The sequence below is a fragment of the Leuresthes tenuis genome, unplaced genomic scaffold (assembly GCF_036924035.1).
Source record: "Leuresthes tenuis unplaced genomic scaffold, fLeuTen1.0.hap1 SCAF_11, whole genome shotgun sequence".
NCBI classification, from domain to species: domain Eukaryota; kingdom Metazoa; phylum Chordata; class Actinopteri; order Atheriniformes; family Atherinopsidae; genus Leuresthes; species Leuresthes tenuis.
This window is the reverse complement of record NW_027325365.1, coordinates 17,794,057-17,812,426: the sequence shown is the minus strand read 5'-3', so window position 1 is coordinate 17,812,426 and position 18,370 is coordinate 17,794,057. Positions and strand designations below refer to the sequence as shown.

General features: G+C 42.8%; 1 protein-coding gene across 1 annotated transcript; it reads right to left on the bottom strand.

Annotated features, from left to right (window-relative positions):
- Window positions 1–21: 21 nt before the first annotated feature.
- On the bottom strand, window positions 22–15,845 carry spon2a (spondin 2a, extracellular matrix protein). The gene is made up of 6 exons (XM_072396442.1): window positions 15,603–15,845; window positions 12,051–12,279; window positions 10,146–10,366; window positions 4,513–4,704; window positions 3,996–4,167; window positions 22–2,406 (listed from the first exon to the last, which is right to left on the bottom strand). The coding sequence occupies exons 2-6, from the start codon at window positions 12,277–12,279 to the stop codon at window positions 2,216–2,218; spliced, it is 1,005 nt and encodes a 334-aa protein (XP_072252543.1). The 5' UTR covers window positions 15,603–15,845; the 3' UTR covers window positions 22–2,215.
- Between the last annotated feature and the right edge of the window lie 2,525 nt (window positions 15,846–18,370).

Here is an 18,370-nt window from a genome sequence, read left to right as displayed (position 1 = left end):
GATGTTTTCTATCTGAAAAAAATCCATATTTATTCAGAAGTGATACAAGATACGATACATCATCAAGTATGTACAAAACGTCATCACCAAAATATTAAAAGAGACAACAACATCATAACAACATTTGTCAATCTTTCAAAATCTATAGCTTGTCCGAGTGGAAAACACCATCTTCCCTTTGGACTGGCTTTACACAAGTCCGCTATTAGTTGATTCTTTTAAGAGCAGATCTTTATAAATAGGGGCGTGAGGTTATTTTGAAAGAGCTTCACGAGCCAAACTAATGCCTCTGTGGTTGTAAAGCGATGCAGTACGATCAAGGCCCTTTGCGTGGAGAATATCCATGTGAACACGTGCGCAAACATGTAAGAGTGTGAGATGCGTCAGGCCACAGCTGAAATTAAAGCATAAATGATCTTTGAGGGAACTCGTTCGTCACGTCCTCCTCTCAGTTTTTTTTTTTTTTTCTGTCTTCTGCATCGAAAACAACAAAAACAAGTTTCCAAAAGAAGTATGAGCGTCGTTTAAAATGTAAAAACGAGAAAGGAATTAAATGTTTTGTCGACTAACCAAATGCCAGGTTGATATCACCTGGAAGAATAAGTGTCAAATGTTCAGAATTTCTGCTGCTATTTAGAAAAACATTTGCTGGATATAGATCTTTGCAGACGCTTCCATACTGAGCCATGCTGTTGTAACGAGAGCAGAATGTGGTGTGTGACTGTCTTGCTGAAATAAACAAGATCTTCCCTGCAAAACTATGTCATCTGGCTGGCTGCCATTATTATGTTGCTCCCAAACCTGTGTTGATCGTTATCATTAGGGCCCTCACAGATGTTAAAGTTACTCAAACCACAGGTGCCATTGAAGCCCCATATATCACAGATGCTGGCTCTTGAACTTTGCCTCGATGATAAAATGAATGGTCCCACATTTAGCCTGGAGGACACGGCGTCCGTGATCTCCAAGAAGAATTTCAAATTTGTCAGACCACAGGACAGCTTTCCCAATTTGCCTCAGTTGATTATCAGTGAGCTCAGACTCAGGGAAGGTGGTTTCAGATCTTGGCAAAGGTTTTAGGTTACATTTCACGGATGCAGCATTGAAATGTGCTCTCTGACAATGGTTTTCAGAAGCGTTTCCCGAGCCCACACTGCGATTTGCGCCACAGTCTAGGGCCTGTTTTTAATGCAGCGCTGCCCGAAGGCCTGGAGATTGAAGCTGTTCAGTGACGGTTTTCAGCCGTGTTCCTTGTGTGCAGATGTTTTGTCTCAGATTCTCTGAATCTATCAACAAAATTGTAAACCACAGATGGTAAAACTTTGAATGCATTTGTAAATATTTCCCCCCACAGTCTTTGACAGAGCGGTGAGCCCTTTTCCTTCATTTCCTCTGAAATATTTAGCCTCTCTGTTATGCTTTTTTCTAACCCAGCATGGTCCTGACCTGCTACCAATTAACCTAACTGGTTGTAGGGTGCTCCGCAATATTTCCAGTAAGTTGTTGCCCTTGTCTCAATTTTTTTTGTTTTAACAAGTTGCAGACACCAAGGTGAAAATTCCATCTCTAAAAAAAATGCACCATTTCTCAGCTGTAAAGCGGGTCATCAGTTCTTGGTTTTGTATGCAATAAACACAGGGTTCAGATAATTTACAAATCATTGCACTCTGTTTTTTGTTACATTAGGGCTGTTGCCTCACAGCATAAGGGTTCCTGGTTTGGATTAGGTTAACGGTTGATTGTGTGAGCTTGCATGGCTGCATGCCTCTTGTTTGTCTCTGTGATGGACAGGTGACCTGTACCCTGCCTCTCTGAAATGGATGAACCGGGTATGGAAAATGAATGACTGAACAAGAGTCCAAATGAATGAATAGACTCTTCGACTGCATTGCCAAGTCTTTTTTGGTAATGCGGTTGTACAACATCTATAAAAATCACTTTCTACCATAAAACATTTAAGCTGTTGTCTTTCACCTAAACACCTATCCAGCAGTCTCTATTTTATACAACCACTGAAATACACCCAGAGGAGTATTTGCTTTGACCGCTCATGCAGCGCTCATGCACATTGTTAACTTCCACAGTTTGGCTGCAGCGAAGAAGAAAACAATCCTCTGCACCATCAGTTAGACACTCGAGATGCAGCAACATTTCCCCAGTCCAGCAGTGATAACATAAAAGTCCCAGCGTTGAGCTGCACACCGGCTGCACCCGGTTACTGCCGCTTCTTCGTGCAGATGTGTGGTACGCATTCAGCCTGCTCTTCTAATTCAGGGCAGGGGCTGCCTGCGTTGGCCGGTCGCAGGAGGATGTAGCGAGTGCGGTGGCGGACACCACCCCTGGAGCAGGGACCCAGACACAGACCCCAAGAAGACCAGAGAGAGACTTCGCAGTCCAGAGGTGTTGCTGCATTGAGTCGGGACGGACAGATGAAAAATTATGTGGAAGCACAGCAGAAGTAAGATCTTTTGGATTATAATCCTGTAGCATAAGTATGTGTCCACTGTAACATTAGATTTACTAAGCCAATTTACAACGATGGTACAATTAAAAACATGCCTTCCTCTCTCTGTGTGCTGTGAGTTTAAGTACCCCAGCCACCAAGAAGGGTGTAAATCAAGTTTTTCCTATCCGCACACGATAAATAACCATCTGGTAGTTACACAGTCCTAAAGTTAGGCACATGCAAACTCAGATGAATAACAACGCAAGACATATTACATCATGTTATGATTATTACTAAACTGTAAAGTAAGTGTGTGAAAATAAAGTACACCCCTATTGCTTCCATAGGAATTAAGAGGGTAAGTCGCAGTCAGGAGCTGTTGATTGATATAAATGCTCTTAATTAACTGATCATAATCACTGTGAGCACCTCTTTGAAGAAGTTTGGTCAGTTTGCTGGTCTGGGGTATTCAGGTGTGTGGTAACACAATGTCAAGGAAGAAAGACATCAGCAATGATCTTAGAGAAGCAAATGTTGCTGCCTATCAATCTGGGTAAGGTTATAAGGCCACTTCCAAACTATTTGAAGTCCATCACTCTACACCGGGAAAGGTTATTCACAAGTGGAAAACATTCACGACAGCTGTCAATCTTCCCACGAGTGAATGCCCCAACATGTTCGCCCCAAAGTCAGACAGGTTCCAATGCTCAGAGAAGAAGAAAAAAAAGCTACACGAGTTACATCTCAGACTGTACAGGCCTCAGTTAGCATGTTAGATTAAACTAATGAAAGTTCATGACAGTACAATGATGGCTTGTTGGGAAGGGCTGCAGGAGACAGCTTCTTTGCTCTAAAAAATAACATGGAAACATGGCTAAGGTTTGTAAGGTTGCATCTGAACAATCCACAGGACTTCTGGAACAATATCCTTTGGACAGAGGAGGCAAAAGTGGAGATGTTTGGCCATAATGCGCAGAAACATGTTTGGTCGAAGCCAAACGCAGCATATAAGCACCAACACCTCGTACCAACTGTCAGGTGGGATTGGTGGAGGGCTTATTTTGCAGCAACAGGACCTGCACACCTTACAGTCAATGAGTTGAGGAGTGAACTATTCTTTAAGCTGAAGCATTCTAGAGTCCAATGTGAGGTCCGTTGACCAATAGCTGAAACTTGGCTTAAACTGGGTTATGCAGTTGGACAAATATCCCAAGCACAGCAGCAAATCTACACCTGAACGGTCCAGTCAAACTCCGGCCCCTAACTCTGTGAACCTGATGTTCCTCTGAGCTTGTGTTTGCTTGCTTTCAAGACTTTGTAAGGACCAGATAGATTTCCTTTATTATATTCTGTTAAATAAAGTCTTTTAATTTTTTTCAGAGAGGATTTGCTTTTTTTTTTTTCTTCACTTGACTGTGAAAAAAGATGCATGTGTGTTTAACTTCTCCTCATGCACACTGATTCTCTCTGTTTTTCTGTTTTTTTCATTCTCAGTCAGACTAAATAAAATGTGTGCTTACCACTGAAGAAGAGAGCCCTGTTGTCTTACCTGAGAAGCGCTGGGGGCTGATCGAGTTTGGCAGAATGTGATTAGACAGCAGGGTTTGACGGTCAGATGATCTGTGCTGTCGGGTGATCTTTATGCTGGCAATAGGTGGAAGCTCCTTTAGGCGTGGGTAGAAGAAGGAATTGGCTGGGTGGTTCGGCATCTGAGAAGTGATCTGAACGCGTCGGCAGAGGACAGTTCATCAGAAGAGCCAGCAGATTCTCAGTAGGACTTCAAATACACAATAACCCACTCTAAAACACATGCTAGGAAAAGACGGATGCTTTATTATATAAGGGAGGCCCTCCTTACTCAAATCACTTCAGGTCAGACGTGAGGGCTGCCAGGCAATCATTTAAGAGGAGACAGCTAAGAATGATGTCCCATTTCCATGCAGCTTATGCATTTGAAAAAAAAAAAAACTAAGGCAATCCACTTCATCTTCTGTCGCCATTAAAATAATGCACTAATCACAAAGTGAAGGACATAAACAGATGATGGCTTCTCATACAGCTCATACCTTTGTGATGTTTTCTAGGGGGCTGGTAGGGAAGTTGGGAGAGGAGAAGGTGAATCCACTGTCCGTCCCTGCATCATAAGGCTGGAGGTCAAGGGTCACCTCCTGTTTCCACTGGTTACCCTCACACAGATTCAGACTATCCACACCCACAAACCAGTCGGGGCTTGGGATCATCTTCACCATCAGGGACAACTGTGGATCAGAGAGGGACGATGCAGTGGCTTCAGACTTTAGAGACCAAGGAAGAAAGTTGGTCTAAAATTCACGAAAAAAACAAACTACTCAATAAGCTCAGTGGCTCATTAACTGGTCGTGTCAAAGCTTCACAGATAGAGAAATGGTCAGTAAGAGTTAGAGGATGATGGTCTTTGCAGCTGTGATAGTGGTATGCTCCTAGAAGTCCACTTTAGTCAGGACATTTAACACCTCCACTGGCTTTTCTTCTTGTACCACCACAAGGAAAGATCGTCTTATTACTTACCACATGGACTAAAGTCCAAATCACGATCAGTTGTAATGATTTATTCTTTCAAACTTTACACAAACAGCATTATCAATCATTTCATTTGTCCAGTACTTTGGTTTATAACTCCAACATTCTTCGCAGGGGTTGCCAAGTTGAGGCCATTACTCTCATTGGGGTGACACAGAACATGATGTCTCATAATTGAGCAATAACGCTCAAAGCTTTAGTCTGTTAAGTTATTTAATTTGGTCATTTATTCACATTTTCAGGCACGACTGCCATGTAGAACTGTAGTCAGTTTCTCTGACCCTCAATTGAAACAAATGATCTGGGGAAGTTTCTAATGTTGAGCGGTCTGAATTGCTGATTAGATCAATGAGAATTTTTACATTTCAAGTGCATAAGATAATTGGAGCTACAGCAAAAAGAGAGGGTCACAGAACTATATCACTACTGAGCTCTATATGTCATGGGATTTATACTAATGTACTATACGAATGTAAACATCTATTTAATGAGCATTTTTATCGGTTTCATTGAATTCTGTACCTGTTATTGATTAGAATCATAAAATAGGACATAGAAGTTTCAACCCCAGCTCCATGAGTATATGAGCAGCCCTCTGAAGGACTCTATGACTGGATGTGAGGGTTACATGTATGGTAGCCATGACCCCACCTTCGTTCTGCTCCATTTACAAACAAAACTAATGGAATTCTCATTCACAGGAGCATCCCATTGACATGCGCATTTTAAAAAAAATTTTAACCTTCCACAAAACACAGCAATTTACAAAAGATAAAGAAAAACAATTTCAAAAAGGATTCAAATATGCTGAATATGGGAAACTTAAGACGAAAAACACACAACAGCACACATTAAACATGGAACATGTCAGAGCACAGGAACATGTCCAAAAACAAAGCAAACAGGCCACTTCGAGGCCACGAAAGACGAATCTGATGTACACAATAGACACAATGATACCTTTAGCTGCAAAAATAGATAAAAAGATTAACAGATTAGATAAAAGCTTCAAAGAAAATTATGTTACATGAATCGGGCGCTGTGATTGGCTGCCCACTGCTCCAGTGTATGGCATCTGTGTCCATGAGAGCGTGACCCTGAGCATATGTGTGTGTTCAACAGGTGCCAACCTGGATGGGTCAAATGCGGAGGAGTAATTTCACGTGACTGCATGACAATAAAATAATCTTAATGAATTAATTTACTACTAATCTGACTTATAAAAAGACCCAGGTTTCAATCAGTCTTGTGCGATTACTCTGTGGCTCAAACATGAGAAAAGCCCGATGATCTGCTCAGTTGAAAAGAAAAAAGATATGAGACACTTGGCGACTGTTATGCTTTGTTCGTGGTCAAAAGTGGAGTCTGTTTCAATAGGGGTAAACAAGGCATGTGAAAGGGATGAAATATTTAAATATTAAAGTTGAAATAAAAGTTTAAAAAAAACTACTAGAGAGATTTAAAACGTACTCATCAGCTGAGTACATTTTAATAAGGCAGGTGCGCAGAGGAAAAGCATGACCCGGTAAATGACCGAGGTGCATAAGTCTTGTGGGTGAGTGGAAAATCATTTGCCCGGTGAGGAAAAACCCATTTATGACTTTACAGCAAGTCAAGAATGTACCCCGGGACGTAATGACTCAAAAAAAGAAGCAGCTTACGACCCTAAAAACATACCAGCCTTCTATGACTTGGGCCGATGACATCAACAGGAAAAATGCATAAATTTACGAGAGAATTCCCTGGGTTCAGATTCAGCCAGATAAACCTTCATTTGACGTATCAACACGGAGGACTATGACCCAAGGTTACTCATTTGCGTATATGTGAAATGACGTCTTAACCCTTTGGGTCATATCATCAACACATTTATTTCTGCTTCAGTCCCATTAAAAGTAAAGCCAGTAGTTAGCATGTAAGTGCTGAAGTGCTACTGTTTGAATAATCTTGGTGTGAGCTGAATGTAGAATGAATTAAATTACAGGAATCAACAGGAATGAAGACAGCTAGGGCAATAAATGCAAGAAGTCTGACCTCACACGCACACACACACACTCACACACACACACTCCAAGTCTCTGTAAGGATTCTGGTGCTGTAAATGTAGGAGCCTGCATATGTGGATGCACCCACTCCATCTCATGTGCAGTGTTACACTGTGTCTCCTGTGTGATGTATGTTTCCTGAGAGCTGGTGACCTCATACAGGAAATGGCCTGGGGGTCAGCACAGTGTAGTGGCCAGAAAAAGGCACATTTTAAAACGCCCCCTGACTTACGGACAAACATTTCAGACCTCAACTGAACTCCTAAGTCTGAGGGTGGAATAAGTGGGCTTTGAACGGATCCGAACGGGAGGCCATGAGCTAAACAGAGTGCTGGAACAGAAATCAAACCAAATCACTGGGCAAAACAGAGCATCCGGGGGGGAGGCAGGCTGTGTCAGGATGACACAAGGGGTCTGTTTTTTGGCTGTGACGCATGGCAAAAGAGCAGGGAGACCAAATCAGGAAAGTTATGTTGCTTTTCAAAAACCTCCACTTCCTCTCTTTCTGTTCTTTTAAAATCTGAAACAATGGTTTTCCAAGAAGTCATCCTGCTATATCCATTGGGCCACTCAGCAAGGATGTCCTCCCTGGAGTACTCCTTATTACTGGCTGGATGGTGGTTTGAAAAGATCACAAATTTGAGTGCAGAAAGTACTCAAAGCTCCCATGATCCCGCTCACTTTTTCTCCATCACAGAAAATCTTCCATAGAGCCACAGAAATAATCAGTAGAAACTATGCAATCCAGTCCAGCAGTACAGACACCTTCACATTCAGCTTTTGCTAATTTCTCTCTCTTGCTTGTGCACTTTAAAAACGGCACATATTTGGTGTCATCCATCTGTTTTGAGTTACACATTTAACAATGATAGCAGGGGGCTCATGAATATGGAGATAGGAATCATATGTGTTTGGGATTCTTAGGGCATTTCGTTTGAATGAATCAGTGCAAGAGAAAAAAGATGGTAAATACAAACAAAAACAGACAGTTGAGAGGCACAGTCACAGATTAAGATGTAAACAGATTCATATCAGTCAGTCAAGTTAAATGCAAAGACACAATAGTCATATTTTTTTCTATTCTGTCAACCGATTTAAAAACAGACTTGTTTTAAAAAGCAACAGACGTCATGTACCAGGATGATGAGCTGATGAGCTGCTGTTCATGACTAGCACTTACCAAAGATGCCGTCTGACAGGGTTGTTTATGATTTCTCTGGGCTTGCGGGTTCACACAGCGGAAGAACCAATAAACCAATGTAGGTCACCAGACTTTCAGTCAGACAAACACCTATTTCAAAGAGCTACGGTAAATATCCACCTTCCCTTTCTCCATTTTTCCTCTCATTCATTGGCTGCATATGCTGGACACATAAAGGGGATGCTATAACTCTTTGAATAGTATGACATATTTTTCCACTGTGCCATACCTCAAATCCTTCGCCTTTGTTTAAGCCCTGACCCAAATTTAGCCCAAGCCTAAAAAGAGAGTCCAACCATGACCTTTGCTCCCACTCAGCATTCATTGGCAGTGTTATTCTGTGGTTCCGAGCAGCGAGGAAAGCCGCAGCTTAAAAATAGAGGCTAATATGTGGCCTCATTTCTGCATTTCTGATGGGTTGGTTGTTTTGATGCAAAACTTCCCTTTTTTTTTTTTTTTTAAATGCAATTGGCACTAAAACTAACTTGACTTAATTAAACCTAACTAGATTTAGCTAAGACTGCTGAATCCCTAAATTAATTTAGGCTAAACATTAACAAAGTGAGTTTTAAGATCAGCAGTGAGCAGTGTCACTATGCAATACAATACTTTTTTTGGGGGGTCTCTTGCTGCTAAAAAGTTTAACCTGAAAATATCACAGAATGTGCAAAGAAAACAAATGCAAGAGGAGCTGTTGATTATCAAATGTCCATCAGCTGTGAGTCCCGAATACAGGACTGGTAACGTTAAGTTCAGCATTCTCTCTGACTTGAACAGAAAATTTACAAAAGTCTTGAACTGCTACATTTTGAGAAAAAAATGCAACTGCTATTAACACAAATGTGCAACTATGAGCACTGCAAAGAGTTCTCACATGCATTTGTGTTTTTAGTATAAAAAATGCAAACATACTATTGAGTTATGGACAGTCAATTCTGTTTTCCTGGAAAAATCCTGCTTTCATCTCATATAAATTTAAAAAAAGTGGTGCAGGATTATGATAATCCAACCAACAATGGTTCAAGCATCATAACTGATCTGGCCTTTATCTAATAGAAGTATTGAGGAAGGACTTGAAGTGATCGGGTCATGTGAGGAAGCCCACCAAAGTCCCAGAAATGAAAGTGTTCTGCTTAAAGCAATGAGCTAAAAATCCTCCAAGAGGATGAGAGGGACCACACAACAGTAGTGGAGACGTCTGCCTGCAGGGTTTGTGACAAAAAGGGGGTTAGACCAGAAACTGAAAACAACCATTCATATTTTCATGTCACTCACAATGGTCATCTTGAAAAATTTTCCAAAAAAATTCAGTGTAAATTGTTTTTTATACCTACTTTTAGGTTATCTTTTTTTTTTAATATACAAAAATTCAAGCATAAATAAATGATCACGTACATGATGACAGAAACATGTACTTTTCTTTTGGTTTATGAGCATAAGAAACAAGTTAACTATAACACAAATGGGTTTATTAAAGATATGGCGGCCCTGAAAGGCAGATTTTGTTTCCTTCAGACAGAGACAGGCCTCTTTCCTCCTGTTCCCAGTGAGCATGCTAGGCTAAGCTAACTGGCTGCCAGCTTGATATTAACCGTACAAACATGGGCCCCTCTCTCCTGAGCTCACAGAGTTCAGTGGGATAAGCAGCAGACACTGAGCAGACCGCGCAGGATGGATGTGGGCGTTTGTGGCTGCTGGGCTGAGGCACTTAGGCTAAACATAGTCTGACTGGATATAGTGGAAAGAAGTGGTGAGGTATTTGGTTGGAGTGGATGGACGATGTTATGGGGAGGCCCGGGTCAAACAGATGGTTTGTTTGACTTACTGTGTCTGAGCATGTGTGTGCTTCTTCATGAATGAGTATTGACTGTTTTGTTGTTTTCTTTGTGCCTACCAGTGAACTCCGGGGCTGCATGAGCATCTCTGTGGAGCTGTGGCCTATGCCATTGGGGATGCCAGCCGTTCGGTGCATGGCGCCAACTGTCCGCTTCTTCCTGGCCTCCTTGGCTGCCCTCATCAGCTCCACCGTGACCCCGAGTTCAGCAAAGCTCTGCACCCCCGGACTTGATGCAGCGCCCTCCTCCCATAGCCTAAAATGGCGATTATGGCTGACCGCTAAAGAGAAAAAAGAAATTGAGGAAAGAAGAGAAGACAGGAGTTAGATGCTTATTCACTGGAATGCATGTCAATGTCAATGAAGCACCGAGGAGACTCAGCCAGACGGTGAGATCATTTCCATCATGGAGCCAGCATATATTTCTATGGCGGCCTCCTACTTCCTGCACTTAAACTGATAATTCTGAAGGATTTGCCCATATGCATGTATACTTGCAAGGTTAGATTCTCCATCTATCACTGCTGACACCACAACACAGGCTGTAGCTGTCAGGAGGTAGGTCAGGAACTTGCAGTTGACCTCCAGATGGTGGACAACAAACAATTTTTTTCTATTTCAAAAACCCTCCGGCTATCTTTGTGATCTTTCAAACATCAAGACAGACCACAGATTCTGGAGCTCCATGTCAAAACCCACAGAGCCACTGGCCTGGGCCAGTGGTTTTAAGGGCAGAGTAAGGTTAGCCAGAAACACGCTGACAAATGCTCTGATGGTTCTGCCTTACCTCACTTTTTAGAGCAGCTCACAGACACACACACAACTATGCACTTAAGCTTAAATAGTCCTGACACATGTATGATCACACAGTTATCCACACACACAAAGCTGCCCAGCACACTTCACACACTATCTTGTTTCTCCACAAACTGTTGCACTTGAAACTCGTGCACTTAATTACATTTCCATCCTAACAAATTTCCCACTAACTTCAAAACCTTGAAACCCGATAACGCATCATGTTTAAGCCCCACCAAGACTTCAAAGCGCACCCTTTAATTGGTTGTGTATTTCTTGGCCATTCTTTCAGTGTACTCGGGCCCCATTCCCCAGTGACATTCACAATAAAGCCCAAAGTCCCATGAAAGGCCCCCAAACTCTTTGACAGGTTTGCTTTAACAAACTCCTTCTCCAAACTCCTTTCTGTCCCCAACAGCACACTCTTAGCCCACAAAGGCCTTTGCGTTTTTCTTGTCTGGTGACAAAAACCATCCCTTGCCATCCCTGTGGAAATAATTATGGGTGTGTCAGAGCTGCCGGTGTTTGTCTCTGTGGAATAAGTGTGGCATCCTCCTCTTGCAGGGCAGCAGGGCACCTGGAAACCAGACAAAGCCCCGGGCGCCATAGCCCCAACATTCACACATCCATGTACACACACATCTAAACCACCGTCAGCTACCATGAGAAAGAAGGAGAGTCTGAAAGAGGAGGAGAGGGAGAAGATATGGTTTTTCACCTCCTCCTGGCTCTGAGGTAAGTGGTCTGACCCTACCCCACCCCAGCTATCATCACCAACCTTCACCACCCCTGAAACCATCACCCCTGTCTTTACGGCCAACACTGTGGTAAACCAGCGGAAATGTGGGAAGGAGTGTAGGACTGACTCAAAGAAATAGAGAAATATTAAAGGCTGTGACTGGACAGACGTTAGAGAAACAAAGAGAAGTAACATCTGGTAGCGTTTAGACTTTTTCTGTTCTCCAATGCTTCTTTTTTTCTTTACCTCCTCCATATATGTGGATATATGTTGACTGTGATGCTTTAACCCTCTGACACATGACTCAACACAAAAAAATCAACAAATGTCTTTATGTGAAGCAGAGATTAAGCTTCTGTCCCTACTCGCCCTTTCTGGGTCCTTTTAAAGTTCCAGATTTTCTCTTGGTCCACAGCAGTCCTTCTCACCTATGAGTTTTGACCACTGTGCAGGGGGCCGGAACAGCGGATACTGCTTTGGGAAGGCATGCGGGCTCCAGTAACCTGTAAAGACCAGGATGTAGGAAGCAGGACTCCTGGCTGCGCAGTCTGTCCCGTTGAAAGGTCGCAACGGCCCAGCAGAGGCAAGACAAAGCTTCACAAGCACGACGAGTAGCTGCCGCAGCCAACCAGAGGTCAGATGCTCTGATGACATCATCTGAAAGGAACGGAGAAATGAAGAAGTGTGTTATTCCTCACTCATGGTGGAGATGGATCGTGGTTTGCACATGATTAGGTTTTCCTGCACAAACACTGATAGTGATCACTGTAATGCAGCTCCCACCACTGAGTTTTCATGCCTCAAAACTTGTGGCACATTTTGAAACCAATAGCTATCTAAGGAGTATTTTGGCATGCAATATATGCACATAGGCAAACAAACGAAAGGATCCTGACATGAGCATTTAGGAAACCAAACCCAGACAATCCTGGAAAATCAGATGAAAGGGGAAATTCCAGATCCCTGCCCTCATATCATGACACATTTTATCTAAGAACAAAACTTATTGAACCCACTGACCCTCAACTAAAGAAGTCCTCCTATGTCTTTGGGCTGGACCGAGTGTGTGTTGAACCAGAGCCAGTCTCTGGCTACAGGGCAAAACAGTTAATATTCACTGGAAATGTCTGTTACAGGAGCCGCCCTGAAATAAAACAAAGCGGCTGACATCTCTGAGGATGGATGTAAATTCTGTCTGCTCTACTGATCTCACCGACTGACCATCCTCTGAACAGCAGCTGCTGAGTCACACTCTATTATGAGGGCACGTGCATGAGTATCAACATAAACTTGAGCTTCATATGCAACAAAATGTGGGTTTAAGGTAAGAAACAGAGAGTATTTTCACTTCTTTGTGTCAACCAGTGGTTCTTCCACACACATTATTCCATCCTATCATCCTCTCCACCGACTCATCCAACCCTTTCTGTCTGATTCAGAGCGTGTCAGGATTGAGATGACATGACATCCACCCTGCAGTGGTGCGTGCGATGATGTGCATACACAAAATCTTCATGTTAAATCCCTCTAAGGTTGGGTTTTCATTGCCACAGTGATTTTACTTGGCTTGCTTTTTCTTTCTTTTTTTTTTTTTTTTTGCGAGCATTTGGGGGAAAGAAAATGCAAAAATAAAAAAGTGATGTCATATTGCTCTCGTTTTTATTGGCTGGTGTTTTAACTCTTATGCAACAGTTTAAACCTGATGACAGATTTTTCTGTTACAGTAAGAGAGAGTGCCGTTTCCATGGGTTTCCATACTATAACTAAAACTCCAAGCAGCTGCAGAATGCAGACAGTTAAATTTGGACGCGTCAACCGCCACACAAATACGTACATGTGCACATAAACACACACACACAGACTCACCATCTCTACACACATAACACCCATGTCCTGCTGCATATTGTCCCTGAAGTCTATTTCCAGAGGTCAGATAGAATTACTCTGCCAATATAGCTGCAAAACTCCAACTCTAACACTTTTCTGACCGCAGCCTTATGCGTCGCTGAATGTTTTATCAATTCCCTGTCTCCATTAAATGCATATTAACCACTGCACAGTTTAACAGCCACCCATAAAAATACCTTGAGTATGCAGACACAGAAAGCCCAGCTTTGATCTGGCTGCTTGGTCACCTGATCGCAAACTTTGCAACCCTGCAGGAGGCAGACAGCGATCCAGCTTTAGCTGCTTAAGTGTCCAACTTTTTCTAAAAAACTAACTCGAACTTTTGCCGTGTCCCACAGCACTTGTAATAATGGGAATATTCACAGCTTGAATCTGAGCCTTTAGCATCAATAGGTGAACTTAACTGCTGCTGTCCTGTCTGTTCTCTCCAGCTATGTTTAGTACAGATAAGGGGGTGAGTTCTCGGACATGTTTTCGCAAAGATTTACCTGTCTTCTGTTTCTTTCACTCACTTACCCATAAAACTGTCCTGAAAGTCTGAGGGGGGTTTGTTAGGTTGTCAGAGAGGTTGTCGTTTGATCACTTTCTCGCTTCTACACTTACACTTCGGTTTAGTAAACCCTTTGACCATCCCTTTGAACTTCTTACACCATTCTAACACACACTAAAGAGAGCTTTCTTGAATCCGCACACAGAAAAATACCTAAAAGCGCACAGTCCCAGACGTGCATTTGTAATAACAGCCCACATGGTGAATTTTTTTTAGATACAAGCAGAGGTACACACTTATTTTCCATTACCACAAAGTTTACAGACATAAGCACCCACACCACAGACCTGGTGTCATCATTTTACGCAGACAGACACACACACAGCAGATTTTCTGTTTAATAGAACAGGGGGAAGTGGAGCAGAGCCAACATGGCGGCTGCCGCCCTTTGGGCACCTTTCTTTGTGCTATTAGAGCAGCCGCATGCAGAGATAATGCAAACATTCACCACAGCTATTATACACAGGCATCCAGGTATACACACCAGCTTAGATTTGTGCGTACAAATGGAGGTATGATTATTTTTAACGAGGAGATGGCGGAAAGGTAATTTGCAGGGTTTTTTTTTTTCCAAAAATCTTTTATTGGGCAATAGAGGATTCAGGAGCTCATGCTGGGGAAAAAGATGCATCCATCTGTCTTGAATTACCCTTTTCCTGCACGCCTGTTGAATGCACACATGACTGTTGCTGACATTTCATTCATTCATGCATTTACACAGACAGACACTCGGCCAGGTGTGCATCACAACAGGTGGTCAGAAACCGGATCGCGACAGTGTAAGCAGCGGTTCAGACACAGACAGGAGTGAGGAGGGTGTGCTGAAGTTATACTGTCAACAGAGGGACCAGTGAGGACTGACAGTGCACACAGACACCCTGACAGTGTGCCTGAACTGCAGTGATATCAGTGAAACAACTGATGGCTCAAATATGCACAGGAATGCAAAAATGTGTCGTGAATTGGTGTGAATTTAGTGGCAGATGATGTTTTGGTTTTTTTTTAGACACTGCAAGAGAATTAACATGGCAAAAAGACACTGATGGAAAATACATTTATCGATCTTACGTACTAGTGCTTGTGCTATGATGTTTTTTTAATTTCTTTTACTTTTATTGCAGGGAAGATGGTGCAGAATATTGAGAGGCTTATTTTTTTTACCTTGTTTTTTCGTGGTAATGCACAAGTTGTGCACCAAAAGTTAACTTTCTGCAAAGTTATTAACGTTTATCCGTGACACCTTTTTGTTTATTTTGCAGGAAGTTATAACAAAGCACTTCTGTCATTACATAATGCGATAAAATAGGCAGGATTTTCTAAAAGGGTGATTCTAGATTGCTGTTTTGCCGCTTTGGCATGATCTAAACTCTTGCATTTGCATGCCATGCGTTTTCTGTAAACTGCCACATCATGTCGAAGTAAAGACAGAAGCTGACTGGGTCTCATCTGACTGGAGAAGCCCAGCCGAATCGGACTTTGTGTGCAGAGAATGAATGAAGAGCTTTCGGCGTAAATCCCTTACCTGTGTTGGATCAGTCAGCCAGTGGCAGAGAGAAGCAGCAGCAGAATCACAGGCTGGATGACGATCCACTCACTCTTCTCGGCTCTACTGTAACTGGCGCAGCCTTATCAGCCTTTATCCGCTATTGCCTGCCTTTATCTCCTTCCAAATTTCTCTCCTCCTCCCTTCTCTCTCTCTCATTGTATCTCCTCATGTTACCCTCCTCTTCCTCTCTTTCTCCAGCTCTCTCCTCCCCCTCCTCCTCCGTTGTCCCCCTTCCTCTCCTTGTATGGAAAGGCAGTTAACGGCCCTCGCTCCTCTCCCTTCACTCCCTCTGTATCTTTCTCTCTCTTTCAGCAGCCTCATTGCTGACGAGGTAATCAACACCACATTGGCCCCTTTTAACAAATCCCACTCAGCATTGTGTATTCTCTTGTTTCTGTTTTTGAGTGCATGCTGTCAGACTTTAAAGGTGTAGCACTGCAGAAAAATGGAAGCTGAATGGAAGAGAAATTAGAGGAAGCGCTTTATATATGGCCATGCAACCTGCTTGGCAGGCGAGAGGAGTCTGGACAGACTTTTATTTCCGTCGCTAATTTACTTTTGATTGGACATTGTAGAGAATCAAAGGGGTTTTAAATAGTGGCCGTCTTTTTCCTCTCTTTTTAAGAGGTTCCGTCTTGTGGCAGATCCAGCTGTGATCTCAGTTGAGGAACCCCATATCCATGGGTCAGGTTGTGTAAATGAGCTTGTGTGTTACAGAAAGGGACGTGTGGTCACCAGTTCCCACAGCTGGTACACACATGGACGACCAAAGAGGTTTGCGTTACCGGCAGCCACTCACTCATGAACTAGTCAAGACTGAGACTAAATAAGGCTGTTTGTACATGTGTGAGGGAGGGAGCATGTTAAAGCTCTATGTGACGTCCCTGATTAGGATTCGCAGCTATGACAAAATAAAGAAGCAGCCTATGGGTTGTAAATTCATCTACTTCACACACACACACACAGGTCAGGACTGTGATCAAGTGAGGCACCGTTAGTCCTTTGATCTGCACTTCGTCAGCTCGACCGATGACTTCAGATCTTTACGCAGAGTTGGCCAATGTCGCTGTATGGCTCGCCTGTAAACTTTCCGGGAATAGTGAGCGATGAATATGAGTAGAAAGAGGAAGAAGAGAAGAGAGTTAGATGTGAATCAGGTAACAATTTGGATTTTGTGTCCCGCAGTCAAAGACTCAGTCAAGTAAACAATTACAGCTTCTCTGCATCTGTTTCCTCCTTCAAGTCCTCTAATCTCTTCCTTCCTTCCTATCTATCAATCTATCCTGCTGAGGTAGGTTCTGGTAAAGCCCACCTGCCCCTTCTTGCGCTGCTGATTAATGACTCAGTTCAGCGGTCAGACTGACTCCTGTTAATAAGACACGTCACAGACACTTCATCAGCCACACGGATGTGCGCATGTCGAAGTGCGCACTTTATATAAAAGTCACCTAAAGTCATCATGGCAGGTATGCCGGTGGACATTAGGAGCCGCAGATGTGTCTGCAAACGGGAACTGACGACCACTTTAATTACTGTAACACAGTTAAACTGCCCTTCAGTGGATACACCAGAGGTTAGCAGTGAGACACCAGATACAGCAGTAGATCTGCCCGACTGACGCAAAACTCAAAGATAAATGAACGGTTTCTTCCCGTCAATCACATGCTCACGTCATTGTTTCCTCAAGCCAAGTGAGTGAAATAAGAGGAGAGAAACCATGAGCTAAACGCAGAGGGTTGTGCAGGAGCCACACTCGCTGCAGAGCTGCAGGACCTCTCTACAGACAAACGGCAGGAAGGAAAAGCATTTTGAGCGTCTCTCAACACCTCAGACCTTCTCTACCCTGTGTGTAGCATTCATTGAAAGTCTTTTTTTTCTTTTTTTCACCTTTTACATGTAAATGTTTCATTCTGGGTCCGAAATATCGCATAGCTGAGTGAAGAAGAAAGTCCACCATCTTTCAGTACTAAAGTTTTATGACCAGGACATGAAAATAAATCATCTGCTCCTTATAAGGTCTTAAAATTAAATCAGTTCAACCTCAGATGAGCAGTACATGCCATTACACACCACGTCGTTGTTTACCTAAAATACCAAATCAGAACGTAGATGTGAAAAACTAAGTGGAACCTACAGTATAATTCAGCAGCTTGTACAAACCACCTTCAGCAGCAATAACTTGAATGAATCGTGTTCTGTGTGATGTTAGTGACTGACATGGCTGTGGAGGCATTTCATCTCACTCTTCTTAAAAACCTTGTTTCACTTACTGAGGTTTGCAGTCATCTGTTTCTGCACAGCTCTGTAAGGTTCGGTCGCAGCAGTACAATCACGCTGCGGTCATTCCAGCACCTTGATTCTTTTCTGTTGCAGATTTTCTGCTCTGTTTTAGCCAAGCTGAAACATATAGTAATAACATAATAAATAATCACCCCTCCCAGTTGGTACGAGGTGCTGTGTTTGGTTTTCTCCAAAGATGCTGCTGTGAATTATGACCAAAACATCTCCACCTTGATCTCGTCTGTCCAAAGCACATTGTTGCAGAAGTCTTGTGGTTTGCTCTGCTTGTAACTTTACAAACCGGAGCTGTGCCGCCATGTTCCTTTTAGAAGAGGCTTTCTTCTACAACCCTTCCAAACTAAGTCATGCTTATTCACTCTGTCTCTAACTGACCTATCAAGAACTTTCATATTTAGAGCACACTTTGGTGAGCAATTGATTAGCAAACCTGGCTGCTAATTGCG

Coding starts and splice junctions, on each gene's coding strand:
- spon2a (XM_072396442.1), bottom strand. CDS start 12,279: ATGATGTCATCAGAGCATCTGACCTCTGGTTGGCTGCGGCAGCTACTC. Junction 10,367..12,050: donor ACAGTGGTCAAAACTCATAG/GTGAGAAGGACT, acceptor TTTTCTCTTTAG/CGGTCAGCCATAATCGCCAT. Junction 4,168..4,512: donor CCCTAGAAAACATCACAAAG/GTATGAGCTGTA, acceptor CGACGCGTTCAG/ATCACTTCTCAGATGCCGAA.